General features: G+C 46.4%; 2 protein-coding genes across 3 annotated transcripts; one reads left to right on the plus strand and one right to left on the minus strand.

Moving 5' to 3' along the window:
• The first annotated feature begins 3618 nt into the window (after nucleotides 1-3618).
• Nucleotides 3619-10667, plus strand: il7r (interleukin 7 receptor). 2 transcript variants are annotated; one of them, XM_069700929.1, is made up of 9 exons: nucleotides 3619-3664; nucleotides 4709-4811; nucleotides 7497-7632; nucleotides 7839-7996; nucleotides 8562-8725; nucleotides 8919-9075; nucleotides 9158-9260; nucleotides 9336-9414; nucleotides 9580-10667. In XM_069700929.1, the coding sequence occupies exons 2-9, from the start codon at nucleotides 4712-4714 to the stop codon at nucleotides 9955-9957; spliced, it is 1275 nt and encodes a 424-aa protein (XP_069557030.1). In that variant the 5' UTR covers nucleotides 3619-3664; nucleotides 4709-4711; the 3' UTR covers nucleotides 9958-10667. The 2 variants fall into 2 exon arrangements, with proteins under 2 accessions (XP_069557030.1, XP_069557029.1); XM_069700928.1 differs by having other exon boundaries at nucleotides 3635-3664; nucleotides 4629-4811.
• Nucleotides 10668-10803: 136 nt separating this feature from the next.
• Nucleotides 10804-16502, minus strand: capslb (calcyphosine-like b). Its single transcript, XM_069700930.1, has 5 exons — nucleotides 16401-16502; nucleotides 16065-16203; nucleotides 14948-15125; nucleotides 14050-14259; nucleotides 10804-12344 (listed from the first exon to the last, which is right to left on the minus strand). The coding sequence occupies exons 2-5, from the start codon at nucleotides 16199-16201 to the stop codon at nucleotides 12243-12245; spliced, it is 627 nt and encodes a 208-aa protein (XP_069557031.1). The 5' UTR covers nucleotides 16202-16203; nucleotides 16401-16502; the 3' UTR covers nucleotides 10804-12242.
• Between the last annotated feature and the right edge of the window lie 952 nt (nucleotides 16503-17454).

Raw genomic sequence — 17454 nt, forward strand, 5'->3', positions numbered from 1 at the left:
TTCGACATTTAGGCCATTTTTTTAGGAGCCAGAACTGACCATTTTTGGACCATAAGGAGACTATGCCCCGCCCACCTGTACCAGAAATCTGACAGCACCCCATGTCTTCAAAGTTAGCGCAAACGTTTATTCGGACTGAACGGTGGACTGATTAGAGACTGGGGGTCAAAGGTCACTGTGACCTCACATAACTGCAGAATTCATTCACTAATCATGACTAAAATTCACACAAATGTCTTGCAGGATGATGTGATGACATTTCATGTCCAAAAGGTCAAAGGTCAGCTTCCCTGTGACATCATGTTTCTGTCCAGCTCCATCTAGAGGGAGTAGCAGACTGTGATCATGTTTCATGTGTAGTCACATCCTGAGTGACGTGTGTGTGTGTGTGTGTGTGTGTGTGTGTGTGTGTGTGTGTGTGTGTGTGTGTGTGTGTGTGTGTGTGTGTCGGGTTGAACATGTGCATGAAGCTGAAGTGGGGGGGGGTTCCCACAGCAGCACTGTGTCAGTTGGACCATCTGTTTGTCTGTGTGTGTGTGAGGCCGTCTGTGGTTTACCTGTCGCTCAGGTGGCACACAGACACCCATACAGACAGACAGACACACACACAGACAGACACACACATACGCGCGCGCACACACACGCACACACACTGAATGTTTCACAGTTAATAATGTGGTGATGATATGATTCGACACAGAGGCCGCTGTTTCCTGTTACTGTAACCATGACAATGAAGGTCAGCTGACCTGTTTTCTATTGGACTGACACAAATTAAGGCTTCTGATTAGAGAATTGGTTCAGATAGTTGGCTCCATTTGTACCAATACTTAATAAATATGAGATTTTCTGTGGCCCATCCATCCATCATATATCCATCATCCAGCCATCCATCCTCTGCCTCTGATCTGATGGTCGGGTCTCGGTGGTAGGTCCTCTGGGAGAATCCCGGGGCGTTCCCGGACCTAGTGTCTTCTGGGACTACCCCCCGGGGTTTCCTACCAGCTGGACGTGTCCAGAAAACCTCAGATGGACGGTCGTCCAGGAGGATCCTGATCAGATGCTGAAACACCTCGACTGAAGGAGCAGCGGCTTCAATTGTCATGTTCTGGTTGGAGAAGAGTTGTTTTTAAAGGATAAAGACACTGAGCAAGAGGATGTGGTGACGAGTCGTGTCTCAGCATGTCTCACTCTAACCTCTGTTTGCAGAGTGTGCAACACTGCAGCACGCTGCAGGTCCGCCGCCGCCCGACTCCACCAGGTTTTATGTTTTTTTATTACTCTACTGTTTTGAAACGCAGCTTCACCGAGAATGACCTCCATCCACAGACTGTAAATAAAAGTGGACGTCGCTCCCGTGTCGGAAAAAATCCGGCCGATGCAGAAGTGCCTTAAGCTGCGATACCACCGAGGGCCACTAACGGTTGGCTCCAAAAAGCCTCCATAGACTCCCATTAAACTTCTCTCATAAAATCTATAAATTTTTCCACAAATTATTTCGGTGTTTGTTAACAATCACGTCATTAAATCAATGTTCGGCCTCAAAAAGCTGTGTTTTTTGGAGCGGACGTGTCTGTTTGATTGACAGGCCTGTGGTTAAGGCTATTGGTGGTTAAGGCTACCGGTGGTTAAGGCTATTGGTGGTTAAGGCTATCGGTGGTCGAGGCGACGTATCGTCGGCTTTCCAATCAGATCGAGTCAGATCCACCTGGCTTCGTACAGAGCGGCCGACGACAGACACACATCCTCTGAGGTCAGACGTGTTTGTTCAGTCAAGAACGTGTTGTATACATGTAACTGACGGTCAAGGCCCCCTGCGATGGCCCCCGTCTCTCAGCTGCCGGGCTCCTGAACCGCCAGGATCACAGACACAGCCTATACAGGTGCCTCGTCAAGATTCCCATCAGAGCCTGAGAAGCAGGCAAGCGAACAGAAACCACAGCTGAAGATGTTTTGATGCTGAGCGGAGATAAAAAAAAAAAAAAAAAAAAAAAAACCTCAGGCGTGTGGTTAGGGTGGAGGCGGAGACGAGCTGCTGCAGCAGAGACGGCAGAGAGCCGTCGGAAGACTCATTCAGGATTTTTAACTCTTTGCGGCGTCTCACAGAGGACCTTTAATTAATGACGAGGACGGAGGACTGAGGACGGCCTCTTACTCAGCATCTCCCGCCACACTACGAGCGAAACACGGCGTCTCCTGCCTTCCATAAAAAAAAAATTTCCACTTGTTCCCTGAGAAACGCTGAGAACACAACGTTAACCACAGCCGCCGCCGCCCACAATCGAGAGCTCGACGCCCACCAACCCCTCAGCCTGGTACCCACCAGGCTCCATCTCCACCCGCCTCGCCACACTCGCATAAAACAGCCGGGGAAGACAAGTCTGCAGAACTCAGAAAACGACAACAGAAGACAAGTCTGCAGAACCCAGAAAACAACAACAGAAGACGTGTCTGCAGAACCCAGAAAACGACAACAGAAGACGTGTCTGCAGAACCCAGAAAACGACAACAGAAGACATGTCTGCAGAACCCAGAAAACGACGCGGGCCTAAACTAAAATCACAGGCTTCACCGAAGATAGCTGGCGAGATCGCAACAGTTTCCATAGCTCAAGCTCATTTTTATCTTTTGTTGCAGTTTCCTTGAAACGCGCCAAGTCATCCGGTTACCACATGGCAGTAATTAAATCGTACAAGTGACACTCGCCATGGACTTTACCGTAAAAAAAAAATTAAAAAAATAGCGGTATAAAACCGAACTATTAGAAAGCCAAAAGAATTCAATTAGTTTATGAATGACCCAAAGACGTCAAGTAAATATACATCCACTCTGCCTGCCGTTGAACACGCTAGATAGACAGTTTTCACACCGTCCACTCGACAGACAACAGGTGGAGGCAGCAGGTGTATTGCAGCTGTGTATTCCCAGAATTCCCTGCTTCCCAAAATGGAACATATGGTGTAACTGAGAATCAAAGTGAGGTGAACATGCTGCTGCTGCCGCTTTGGCTTCCGACACACTAAAATCCCCTGTGAAGAGAAACCTGATGGGTTCTTCATAAATTAAGCATCCAAATTTTTTTTTAAAACACACTCGCGGTAAACACAGTGTTGAAGTCGGCGGCCTCGTTTGAAAAGAACCAGATCAGTCGAAGCTGACAGGAAGTGGCTTGTTGTTCCTGTCACAACTTCATTGCTTGTTTGACTGAGGAAGACGCTGCTCTGACGTCATCTCCCTCCCAGAAACAGGGAGGACATGAGATTGATCAGATTATTGACCATTTTATTTTATTTTTCCATCTTTCCAGTTCATCCGCAGTTTTACAGCCGGCTGTTTGTGTCATTACTCTTAGTGGCAGTAGGAGGAGACAAAAGCAACTTTGCGGGACACACTCTCTGAATATGGACATTGTAATGACGCAGTTCGACCACTGGGCTCTAATTGCCATCTTGCTGACGTGGTTCTTCCTCCGTCCGTGTTGAAAAGGCCAGGCTCACTTGGACTATTCCGCCACACCCGCTCGGAGTGGTACGTTCCATCGCACAGGTGTGAGCCTGTATACCTGTGCGAGCCTGCATACCTGTGCAGGGCAGCTCTCCTCTGTCACAATACGCCCGAGGTGAAGTAACACGACTGCAGATACAACGTTACAGTCACTCTTACGGTATTAGTCCTTAATCATGTTGTTTGTTGTAGCCTGTAACGCCGAATGCTCGCGCAATGTAAGCATCCATCCATTCTGCTTATTAACACACTGCGTGCTTTCTCCAGCGCTCCGTTGTGATCTTGTTCAGTTAATCACGGATGTATGATACGTGTTCCTCAGTCTCACTGTTTCAAGTATCCTGGCTGTGTTTTTGTTTCTTGAATTCATGTCGGCACTTTGTGTTAGTTATGCCACGTGACGTCGCGTTACCATTAAATTATTCTTTATTAAGTTACATTATTCTCACGTTGTGTGTTCTTCTTCTGTTTCAGAAAACACACACCTACACACTAACACACGAATGCGAGTAAACCCCCTCCGTTCAGTATGACCAACTAAGTTGAATAAAAGTTCTTTCACTGGAGCCTCTGGACTCGGTAGTGATTCTACCAGTCACCCCAGGTTTATAGAGAGGCCGCAGTCAGCCAATCTCTTCGTTTCAGTCTGTGTTGCTCACCGAGGACTTCCTGGGATTATGCTTATGTCGTTGTTTTAATTCGTCGGTGAGTGTGAACAGCATATTACCCATGAGGCTCTCTGTCGGCTGTACAAGTAGCTGTTTTATTTCCACATCGAGCTGGTGCAGAGTGACATATTGTTTTATTTGAGTACAGCTGATGGATGTGAGTCCATGTTCCCCATTTTAGCTCCGTGTTTGGTCACCACCAGCTGCCAAGGCACTTCACTATCCTCACTGTCTTCACTGTATTCACCGTTTTAAATTGCTGTTGTTCACCGTGAAAGTTTGTTCGAGTAAAAATGAAATAGAAGTCATTAGAATCAGTTTGTTTAACCACCTGTAAGAACATGTTCTCTGTACAGTCCCTGATCCACCGTGTTCTCATTACAGATGTTTCTGATTTACAAAACATCCTGTCAGACCTCGTCTAACCCAACACCCCACCACCCCCTTCCTCTGCAGTCAGGCTCCGCCCTCTTCCTCTCAGCCTGCAGAGAAGAAAAAGCTGCGAGCTGCTGATGAAGGTGAGTTTGTGTCTGCAGGAGATGCTGTTGGTCTGGAGGATCCCTGCGCTCCTGCTGCTGCTGCAGGCTGCAGCCGAGGCTCAGAGCGGACACGGGGACGGGGGCAGAGACGGGGACGTAGGTGAGACGATCATTTAAACTGTCTGTAGCATGCGGTTAACGGTGAACAGTCTGCTCTTATATATTCTGCCTTTGACAGAGTGCTTCACATGTTCAACTGAAACAGGTCAGTGTCGAAAAGTGAAGATGAAGTTTGGGGTCTTGGGGGTGGGGGTGGGGATGGGGGAGGGGCTGGGTCAGAGGTCACGGTGGGTCAGAGGTAACGCAAGCAAGAGCTCCATAAAAAGCTGAAACAGTTAAAACGTCAGACAGGGGAGCATCTGATCCTTTAAAACCTCCCAGAAACTCATCGTCTCAGTGGACTCACAGGAAAACAGCCTCCTCTTTGCCATTATCTTCATCATGTGCAGAAACAGATGTGTTTTATAATCAAGTCTTCTCAGAATCAGATCAGTCTGACTCACTTCTCTCCAGTGGCATCACCAGGATTATATTTCATAGTACGTACAAGAACCGCCTGCACGTAGGCTACCTTCACTGTCTGTAGATACCCAGCATAGACTGTTTGTATAAGTAGACGTAGTTTCCGTCTCAAAAAAAAAACACCAGGTAGAAGTGCACCAAGTGCTGCTCAAGGTCGGCTTCAAAAAGCACTGGTTTCCATCGACCTCTATTCAACTTCTCATAAAATGTTTAGTCAAGAAAAAATTTCCACAAGTATCCTGTATGTCACTCGCCAAATTCACTCTTCCAAATTAGTGTTCTGGCCGTCCATCTGAAAATAATCCCATCATTTAAATATAAAATCTGTTTGATTGACAGATTGGTGGTGCAGTGAGGTTATGGCTATGGGTGGGCGGATCACGTCCCCATTTCTCCCAAATATGGTCACTACCATACCAGCAAGCTGGCGCCCCCTAGCGTTACAATGCATTGTTCTTCTTACGTTCCGTTATATTCGCTGTTCTTGTACTTATATGTTTGTAGAGTTTCAATCAAGCATCTAAAAAAAAAAAAAAATGCAAATTAAAAAAATACTAGCAAGAGGGCACGAACTGGACGCTTCATCGTTCAGAAACCGACGCTGACGTCACTTCTACTTGCCGCTTGGTTTTCTGAAAGGCAACGACGGCCAGGTAAATAAACTGTAAAAGTCACCATATCAACATCCCAGAGAAACGTGCAAGAAACTACGAGAAGAAAACAGCTCTCGTTTAGCAGCCGCATCATAAAAAAATAAATAAAAATAAAACAGTAAAGCATAAAGATAGCGACAAACATACGCAACAGCAAGACCGAAACGAGCTGCAAAAAAAAATAAAAAATAAGCGATCAAAAACCCGCTGAGAAAATAAAATGACCTACCGAGTTGAAGTTCATTTGTGGCACCAATATCATCCTTAGAGGCTAAACTGCCGCATACCGTCGATAAAGGCTGCCGCGTGTCGCAGATTCCTCCTGGAGCGAAGAGGTGGATCACGGACGTGAAGCTCGCGCTGCACCCGGCTGAAGCTTCACGGTTTCTTCCTTCTTCTTCTTCTTCTTCTTCTTTTTTTTTTTTTTTTTTTTAAAGCCTGCTTTAACTGTTCAATTGTTTTAGGTTTGCTCCTTTCTAGGTTGCTTGCTAACATGTGAGATAAAACTAGCCGAAATTAAAAACATCGACGACATCACAATTCAGCGCCAGAAATGTTGATTCCGCAGTGACCAATCAGCGGCCTTCAATGTGTTTCGCGTCACATGCAGCAAGTGGATGGCAGCAAGAAATAAAGATCTACCGTTGTGACGATTTTGTTTTATTTTCAAGATGGGATGGCCATCATAAACAAATCATAAAATATAAATTAAATCATAAAAAAGAGAAAGAAAATAATGTACACAGGCTGACGGGAAGTGCTTCGCTCCGCCCCCTCAGCTCTGAACCAATCAGGTCCTGCATGTGTGATCTGGATCAGAACACCAGAAGAGACCCTGAACTTGCTTAAACCCTTTTTCAAAAAAAAAAAAAAAAGCTGTGAAGCTGTGTGAAATGTAAATAAAAAGAGAATGGGATCATTTGTATTTCATGTAAACTCATATTTAATTGAAAACAGTCCAAAAACAACACATCAAAAGTTGAAACTGAGACATATTATTGTTTTTTGAAAGATATATGTAAATTTTGAATTTGATGGCAGCAATGTGTTTCAAAAAAGTTGGGACATGTCTGCCACTGTGTTGCATGTTTCACTGTGTAGTTTATAGTCAGCAGAGAGAAGTGTTTATTCACAAACTCATCAATGAACTCTTCATCTGCTCACAGCTGTGTTATAAACATCAGATGGAGTTACAGATTTACAAATTACAAAGATAATCCTCCACACTTCAGATTAAACTGCAGGACTGTCAAAATAAAAGGCCTCTCTAAAATGTGTAGTTTTATCTCCCATACTATCCCCCAGGTTTAAGAGAGCGTGCAGTCGTCATGGTAACTGCGGGTGTGTTTTACCTGTAGATCAAGTTTTCTGTGAGCTTCTTGACAAACTGATTCATGTGTTCATTTGATCCGTCAGAAATTAAATAACAATAACAACAGGTGGTCCAGGTTTGGGATAGGAGCATCACTCATTGATTAAAAGAGCACCAATGCACCCCGGTATCTGTTTTGTTGTCATGGACACAGGAGGACGCAGCTTCACACTGATGTTTACGTTCTCTGTCGTGGTCTGTTCTTTGACGAGGTGTTCAACTTCCTGTTTCCTGTCAGAGTCCAGAATCAGCTGCACCTCCGACATCACCACCGAGAGATGCAGCCTGACCTGCGAGTTGCTTGCAGCCCGAGGCCCTGACCAGGACGACGATGAGGAGGACGACGAAGACGGCATCGAAGGCATGAGCCTGTGGTAAACATTTTAAATACCACGTAGTACCCGGCCGCAACTCAAAGGACTCTCTGGAGTAGAGGACTCAGGGCTCCTCAGGGTACTCAGGGGTCCTCGGGGGACTCAGGGGTCCTCGGGGGACTCCTGGATTCTTGGAGGACTCCTGGGTCCTTGGGAGACTCTTGGGGGACTCTCTGGTCCTGACAGAAACCTGTTGTTGTGTTCAGTTACACCCAATGGGAGAGCTTGGCGAAGACGAAGTGTTTGCAGGTCTCCGGGGCCACGGTGAGCTCCGAACACCTGATGCCTCTGATGGATCTGAATCTGACCGTCCACCTGAAGAGAGGGGGTGACATTTCAACAGCAATCGACCTGAGTAAAATAGGTAACCGTTCTCTTGACTCATATTTACCCAATATACACAGTAAACATACAGCTTCGGATCAAGTTCTCTCCTGAAATACAAAATGTAATACCACTGAGGGCCACTGGGGCTCCAAATAAACTCTGGCTCCAATACACTCCCATTCAAAGAGCATCAACTCTACTAAAATACAAAGTCAGTAAAAGTTTTCCATGAGTCATTATGGTGTCATTTGCTAAATTTCCTCCTTCTGATCAGTGTTTTAGTGGTCTTTCTGAAAAATAATTCCAGCATTGATTAGATATTAGCACTCAAACACAACTATGTTTGGGGGTGGGGCTCTTTGACTGAGGCCTGAGGTGCAGTCAGGTTTTTGGTATAAGTGGGCGGGGAATAGTGTCCTGGCTCCTCCGCAGCTCATCCAAACATGGTCACTTCTGGCGACACAAAAAACAAAATGCTGTGAATGAAGGCCATTCACAAACCAATTGGTTTTTGAGTCTGCTGTTTGAGACCAACCGAGATGAACTTCCTGCCGAGTGCTGCTCTCATTACCGCCCTCTGGCTGTTTGTCCTGTCGCTGCAGTGAAACCCAGGAGTCCTAAGGTGAAGAACGTCACCTTCGACCAGCAGTCGCAGCAAGCCGTGATCCAGATTCAGACTCCGTACCAAAACGACTTCCTGAAAGTAGAAAACCAGATGTTCCAGCTGCACATCTTCGTCACAGGGAGCAGCCCGGGATTTGAAAAGGTGAGACCAGTTTCCTGTTTCATGTAAGGTATTGTTTCTGACTCCTCCAGAGTGTTGCATTATGGGATTTTTGGAAGCCTTAACGTTGCTCGTCCAGCGAGTGTTTTTACTGCTAATCTTCAGTCATCGGTCGTTTTGATGTTTGATGATGTTTCTGTAAATGAGGACTGAAGTTTCTTTTCTCTGACCCCAGATTGAAAACCTCTCGGCGAAGGACTTCCTGCCGGTGGACCTGAAGCACCTCCACAAAAACACAGAGTATCGAGTCAAAGTGCGAGCGATCCCGCTGACGTTCCTGCCGGGTACCTGGAGCGAGTGGAGCGAAACCTACAGCTTCTGCACTCCAGCCGGTAAGAACCAGGATCCAGTCCTGAACCTGAACCCTGCAGTCAGAACCTGAACCCTGCCGACTGAACTTCTTCCTGTCCTCAGGGGTCCAAGCCCAGACGGGGGACGGCAAGGCCTTTATACTGATCGTATGTTTCGTCTCGGTGGTGGCGTTGGCCTCCAGTGTGGTCGTCTTCTGGAAAAACAAGTACGACATCTTTGCTGTCTGTCATGAAAAGCCATGAATTCAAATCAGTTTCATTCATCAGTTCTTCTTCTTTAGTCACAGAATATTCAGCTATATGTGGCCGAGCATCCCGCATCCCAAACAGACGCTGGTGCACATCTGCAGGCCGAATAAAGTGAGTGTTTTTTTATCTGCGAACAGTTTCAGACCAACAAACTCCTCCCACAGAGAAAACGTATAATCAAGTATAATCAAGTTTGGAAGGACGAGTTAACATGCAGAGGTTGATTGGCCGCTCGGTGATGATGACGCCATGTGTGTCTGGTCTCTGGTTTCTTAGGGTCTCCTGTTGAACCTGAAGCCGGAGGTGTTCAGTGCTCTCAGAGTCGACCCGCTGGAGAAAACAACCAGCGAGGAGCCTTCAACCGATGCTACTGACGGTCGTCCGTGGATTGACCCCGGCTCCACCCAGAGCTCCGACTGCAGGAGCACCACCAGCGCTACCACGGAGGAGCTGGAGCTCTCCACCCTGCTGAGCTCCTCTGATGGGGAGGACAGCCTCCCGAGCACCAGCCCGTCCCCTGTCCACGTCCCGCCGCTGGAGGAGAGACCTCACACACCCGAACGGTGCGCCGAAGGAATGGAGGTGGAGGTGTTTGGAGGGAGTCAGCAGGAGGAGGCCTACGTCACCATGTCCAGCTTCTACCAGATCAAGTAGGTGAAGGTGATCTGGAGACGGCCGGATGGGAGTTACCCTTCAGGAGGGTCGACAGCTGCGCCTCCAACCTCTGAGGTAAATGTGAGACCTGGACGAGCATGTGTCGACCGCCTCATATCCACCAACCACTGGACTGGTCACTTCTGTGATTCTCTCACATTTCCGCCAGCGCCACCACCGGGTCATCGATTTAACTTGTCCGGTGCGCTGTGCTCCATAACTGAACTGTCCTCCGTCAGGTTGGGGACCGAACTGCTATCAAAACGTCCCTAAGTGCCACACTTCGATATCGACGATGAGTTCCACTCTCCCGGTTTGTACCATCACCTGGAATTGAATGTTACTTTTTGTCAAAATGGATTTCATAGTTTAGGACCGGTACCACTTTAATATCTTCAGGCAGAGTTGAAGGGAGCTTTAGTCACTTCCATTCATGTTTAAGAAGTCAGAAGATGTATATTGTATACTAACGTTTGAAATTTTTTAGGTTCTCTTTAAAGATCTTTCGCGGAGCTGCAGACTATATTATATTGCTTGTGTTGCTAAATTAATAAGTGAAGTGTGTTTTCATACATTGTATACTGACATACCTCCTCGTGCAGTCATTTCCTACAAATGACAGGATTCTTGAATGTTTTCAGAGAACTCGAGCTTACAGACATCCTGTTGGTTAAAGCTGAGTGTGACGGTCCATCTGGGGAGTTTACAGATGAATGACAAATGAAATATCTCGGTACAAAGTGTGGCAGTAAGGTGTGATTCCACCACAAACCGACAGACAAAGACATAGATTAAGTCTGTGGAACCTTGGAGAGATGTTTCCTCGAACCTTCGAACTCACCACTGGAACCACCTTAAAGGATTTCTATAATGTCCTCAGTGACCACAAGAAGCACGAGAAATTCCTAGAACTCCATAATTGACAAATAGAACCATCAAAAGGACCAGTAAAACCAGGTAAAAAAAAAAAAAAAAAAAGTAGTAGTATCACCCAAAGAATCACTAGAAGCACCCAAAGGACTGCAAAAAAACCACTTCAATAATCCCTTTAGCCAACTGACTGACGAGACCACTTCAGGTCCACTAGAACCACCTCAAGAATCCCTAGAATCTGTTGCCTGACAACTAGAACTACATAGAACAGCCCTAGAACCTCCTATGTAGCCACTAGAATCCCCCAAATGATTACGAGAACTGATTGAACTCTTAATTGATGATAGAACCATGTCAAGGAGATTCCTAAACAACCCTACCTGCCCACTAGAACCACATAAAAGATCCCCAGAACCTCCTAATTCAGCAATGAAACCACATAAATTACCCTTCCAATTGCCTAACTGACTAGAACCACCCTAAAGAACCACAAGAAAGACCTTATGGATCCCTAGCAACTGTTCGATGAGCACAGGAACCATCAAAAGAACCTCTACAACTTCTTCAGTCGCCACTAAAACCACCTAAAAGAAACCTGCCAAGACCTCGAAGGACCTCCAAAAGGACCACACCAACCACCTACTGCCCTCCTGGTTCCACTTTGTATTCTCTAAATAATGATTAAGGTGTAGGTTCAGCTGCTTTTCAGCGCAGCCACAGTGGGAACATTTGAATTTGTTTTATTTGTCACCGTCTGTTTTGGAACTTTAGGGAGTTTTTCAGTGAACTTAAACGTATACAAACAGCAGTGAGCTCCTCTGAAGCTGCTCTAAAGCCACGCTGCTGCTGCCGCGTTCTCCTGCGGGTGAGTCGTAAGTAAAGCCGTAGTTTCCGCCACACGTCTGATCATGACGAGCAGTCTTGTCAGGCAGTTGTCAATTGTGTTGGCGTCACGACCGGTCTCGGCTATTTGTTTGTGTTTGGACAGTAGTCAAGGACACGTCAAACACAATGCTGCTTTTCTGAAGCGTTGAGACGCAACGTCATGTTTCCCCACATCAAAGGATACACTTTATTCTCAGAACTAACAAACCTGAGCGTCACATTTCCCTCCAGAGTCAGCGGCGCTGACCGCACCACACACACTCCATTCGATGGCATCGCTCAGACATGATGTCAGACCCACTTTTTTTTATTTTTTGTTATGTCATCATGATGCGTCATCAATTTACAACAAATGATGAAGGTTACGTTTCCCCGTGTCCACCTTCATCACGCGACAGCGGAAGACTCCTATCGGATCAAACAGCTACACATCTGATCGGCGTCAAGCATAACAATAATCAGTTAAAGTGATGTCCATTTATGTGAATGTAGAACAATGCACGACGGCCCTCAGAGGAACCCTCCTCTCAGAGCTTCCAAGCGTTTCTCATCATCAGAATAAAGTAGACGTCGCTGTCGATGGAGGCGCTGACTCCACTGTAGTAGTTCAAAATCTCCTCTTTGGTCACCTGAGGAGCAGAAAGACGGTAGGTTCAATCACTGCGCTTAAGAGAGGAGGAGACAGGAAACAGAAGTAGTGGACAGAAACAAGAGAGTTAGCGCCCCCTGTTGATGCAAACGCAAGACTTTGGGTTTTTCAGTCTAAAAGGAACTTTAACCTTCTTTTATTTTGTAACCTCTGTAACCTTCTGGCTTCCTGTTTGAACAGAAGATACAGCAGGAATCTATTTACGCATTTACATTTATTTAAATTAAATATTTACATTTTAAATAATACATTTACACATCAGAATGTGTCAGAAAACGTCACTGTAACATCACGCTGCTGCTTCACCAGTATGCTCTAATATCAGTGCTGATGCTAGTTAATGTTAGCCGCATTATGTTAAGAGCCTCTGTTAAGTGTGTAATATCACTCTTGATGACATGTCTGTCAATGTGTGACCACAGTCTGAACAATAAATGATGATATGAACTAAACCGTACTACACGATTCATTATTCAGCACGACACACGCGAGAGTTCGACCTTTCAGGTTTTGATATTTGTAGCTGACCCTGCGTAGACCGGCGTGTACGCGTTGCTATGACAACACCGGAAGTTTTGAGTTTCATCGCTTTTATTTTGTGTTGTCGAGTATTTTTCCTCTTTGATGTGGTTAAAATACATTTTGCCTGGTGTCATTTCGGGGTAGCTAAGTCAACTTGTTATATATTCAGGAAGTTGTAAAAAGTTGTTTATAATTCACGTAACAATATGACCCGGCAGTTTTCTATAAGGCGCCAGAAAAATGCAAGACGGCGGGCAAAACAGGAGACTTTTATGATCCCGTCTGATATTCTACTGCTGGTCTACCAGACTAACACGGTAATAATTGATGAAGTTACCTTGTTAAGTGCTGTTATACTTTGATTAACAGGAAATTGTGTTTGTTTCTATGTGGTTTGAGCCTTTGTGCTTAACGATGCTCTTATTTATTTCCTAGTTTTCACGGTGTTCAATGTTATCTCAGCAAACTTGAATATGGACATCAGGACGAAGCGTGGACTCTTTCATGACCAAAGCAGTTACAATAGTTTTAAAATTTCGATTCTCCTCTTCGTCTTCGTGGAATAAAGAAAAGTGTGACGAAGGACTCGGGTCAGTCAGAGGAAACATTCATGTCCCTTTAACAGGAAACGGTGAGTGCTGTGTGTTCACGATTGGTGGATCTGAATCGACGTGTGGAGTCGCAGAAGGAAGAGAAATCAGACAGAAATGTGGAGCTCGGGCTCAGAAATATCAACACCCCCGTATCGAGCGCTGTATCCTGTGTGGTTGTCTGTATATGACACAAACCACACATGATACCGAGCAGGAGCCCTCACACACTTCTCTAACAAAACACCACGAGACAGAAACCTTCACCGCCCCTCCTCCCACCACCGAACCGAGAACTTGTTTACCCGGAGCGATGCTAAGTCACAGTTTCCAGCCGTTTCTCATCATCACAATAAAGTAGACGTCGGTATCGATGGAGGCGCTGACGCCGGCATAATAATTCAGAAACTCTTCCTGCGTCACCTTCAGAGAGGAACACACAGCCACATCAGTTCCTCCGACGGACGGTCCACAACGGGTCTGTGCCGGTGGAACCGATCGGACCGACCGACCTGCAGAAACATTTCCACCCCGACAAACCTGGCGGGGTCACGCCGAGTCTACAACACTAACCTTTCCATCTTTGTCGTACGGAGAGTCGAAGCTGTCCAGGAACTTCCTGAACACCTGGTCCTCAGTCCACTCCCCGTTCTGATACTTGGGGTGGTATTTGGCGTTGTAAACGCCCCGCAGGTCTTCGACGGTGATGACGCCATCTCCCGTTTTGTCCAGCTTCCGAAAAGCCTCCATGACCACCTCCTTCCGGGCCTTGGACATCGGCGGCTGCAGTTGACAGAAGGTGAAGTGAAAAGCATGAAGGAGTCCTCACCTGCACAGGAAGCAGCGTTCACCCCACGCACCGGAAACGAAGCTGGCCGACATGTCTACACTTCCTCCCGCCAAACAAACTGAAGGCCTGTCGGATATGTTCCTGCCATCTTGTTCTGGTGACGCCGTTTCAAGCGGAGAGTGTGCCGTAGTGACCGGCATCTTGGCTTACTGTCCCCGCCCACAGAAGAGGCCACACCCCTTGAACTTCACGTAGCCCAGCTGCCACCTTGACTGCGTTGGACTGTCGTGGACGCTCACTGTACGCTGACCATCTTACAGATTAACACGATTCGTAACTGTTAGCTGTCGAGCCAGCGAGCTAAACATCAGCTACCGTCCCCACAGGCTGCTTGAGCTCTGAGCTTGTTAGCTGTGACATTAGCGTTAGCCTGTTAATGGCGTTAGCTTCAGAACCTAAAGTGAACTTTGCTGCAGAACATTCAGACTTTTCAAAACAGACGAAGATCAATCGGACCGTTCATTTAAGGAACAGCGGGGCTAATGGCAGCTACCAGGGGGCAGAGATAATGACCTGTACTGGAGGTAGCCACCAGGGGGCAGCACTAATGACCTGCACTGTAACCTGGGAGTATATTTGGAGCTGTCATGTCGGCCATTTTTACAGGCTGTCCGTGTTTACCCTCAGAGTAATGAGGAACTCGTCAAAGTCGATGGTCCCGTTCCTGTCCCGGTCGAAGTGCTGGAACAGAGCCGTGGCCTCGTCTTTCTCCACCATGAGCCCATAGTCGTTTAACCCCTTCAGAAACTCCTTGAAGTCCAGCGAGCGGTTGTTGTTATCATCCATTATTTTGAAGATTCTATCAAACAGGAAGAGTCAGGATGTACTTTTTCTTTTTCTTTTTAATATAGTGACAGAAAACCTGCTGAAAATCCGTGAAGTCGCCTTTTAACATAAAGTAGTGCAGTAAAGTAGTAAAGTACAGTGCGGATGTGAGAAGTACTGCGAGGACGTGTAAAGTACTGCGACGACATGTGAAGTACTGCGACGACGTTTTAAAGTACTGCGAAGACATGTGAAGTACTGTGACAACGTTTTAAAGTGCTGCGACGACGTGTTAAAGTACTCCGACGACGTGAAGTACTGCGACGACGTTTTAAAGTACTGCGACGACGTTTTAAAGTACTGCGACGACATGTGAAGTACTGCGACAATGTTTTAAAGTACTGTGACGACATGTGAAGCACTGCGAGGACGTGTAAAGTACTGCGACGACGTTTTAAAGTACTGCGACGACATGAAGTACTGCGACGACGTTTTAAAGTACTGCGATGACATGTGAAGTACTGCGACGACATTTTAAAGTACTGCGACGACATGTGAAGTACTGCGACGACATTTTAAAGTACTGCGACGACATGTGAAGTACTGCGACAACGTTTTAAAGTACTACGATGACGTGAAGTACTGCGACGATGTTTTAAAGTACTGCGACAACATGTGAAGTACTGCGACGACGTTTTAAAGTACTGCGACGACATGTGAAGTACTGTTGGGACATGAGTATTACAGGACGCTCAGAAACTGAACATCAGCGAGCTAAACCACCAGAGGAGCAATGAGAAGACATGAAGATACAGAGACATCATGAAACAAAAATACTCTGATATTAAAGTACTCTGAAGTACTTGGAGCAGAACGGAAACACCAGCAGGACACTGACCGTCTTCATGGTTGGGTGAAACGAAGAACAAGGAAGTAAATGCGTGAACAGGTGCGTGATGTGGGCGGAGCTTACCTGCCCAGACCTTTGATCCCAGACGAGCCTCGGGTCAGACACTGCAGCCGGAGTCTCTCCACCGGATCCGAACACCCGGAGAGCTGACGCTTCGCATTCATCGCCATCTCTCGGTCGTGTCTCGACGTCCCCGCCATCACTGACGGCAAAACAGACCAATCGTGTTTAGAGAAAGGACTTGACGAGGGAGTCAGGAGGCCCCGCGGAGACAATAAAATGACTGCAAAGATACACAAAACAAACACAAACAAACATACACAAAACGACAACAATCTCTGCTTGGTTGTGTCCCACAGTAAAGCCCGACAGGACGGAGAACCGGGCAGATAAACTCACCGTGCGTCGATCAAAAACTGACGTTAACCACCTAAATCTTCACACCGATGTTTCTCCGCGAGGCTGCCCCTCCCCACAACGATCCACCGTTACCACGGAGACCCGCTGTTCTCCGCTGTGATTGGCTGCTCGGTCCTACGCCAGGAAGAGTAGGTGAACTCGGGTGTCACGTTACACGGAGTACAAAACGCGGGTGATCCTCGGTCCCGTGTCACAAAAGAATTAAGAAATCCAGATAAGAGAGTAAAGCCGGGCTTGAACTAACCCAGGTTTAACTCACAACAAGCCACATTACACACAATTTTAAATTGGCAAAATCCATCACACAACAATAACACTGTTGTCTGTGTTCTTGGTTGTTTGTATATAATATATATAGATATATACTATACTGTATATACTGTGCATTTTATATTTTTTACTGCTATTTTATTGCTTTCTATTATTCTATTATTATCTATTGCTTCCTGTATGCTGCTGTAGCGAAAAAATGTCCCCTCGGGGATTAATAAAGTAACTACCTAACCTAATTACATTCTTGATTTTACCGGAAGTCGATGGAACAGGTGGAACCTGATCTCTCGGTAAACCTAGTCAGTATTCTTTGCGGCATTTTGGATCAGCTGCAGGGTTTTTAAAGAGTTACCAGGAGTTTCAGTAGTCCAACCTGGAAGGAACAACGGGATCGATCAGCTGTTCTGTAGCATGCTGAGGCAGGATGTTACTGATTTTATTAATATTACAGAGACGAGAGAAAGAAGTCCTGCGCACTTGATCTGTGCGTGTTAGTTGACGGTGCAGCTGGAGGTAAATGTTCTCCAGAGGAAATCTGTGTTTCATCAAAGAACTTGAAATTGAACATTGACGACAGGAACTGACGTTACGAAAACTTTAATGTGAAAATATCGGGACTGAGATCAGGAGAGCCGATGACCGACAGCTGCAAGGGCCGCTCAGACTTTCACAATAGTCAAATCCACCAGATCGGACCGGACAGGCTGACCCAGTTCACTGTGGTTGTCTCAGATGGTCTTCTTCACCTGGACACACCTCA

The sequence above is a fragment of the Brachyistius frenatus genome, unplaced genomic scaffold (genome assembly GCF_029030835.1).
Source record: "Brachyistius frenatus isolate BFR_SWC_R1_liver_20210118 unplaced genomic scaffold, ASM2903083v1 Contig_35, whole genome shotgun sequence".
Taxonomy (NCBI): domain Eukaryota; kingdom Metazoa; phylum Chordata; class Actinopteri; family Embiotocidae; genus Brachyistius; species Brachyistius frenatus.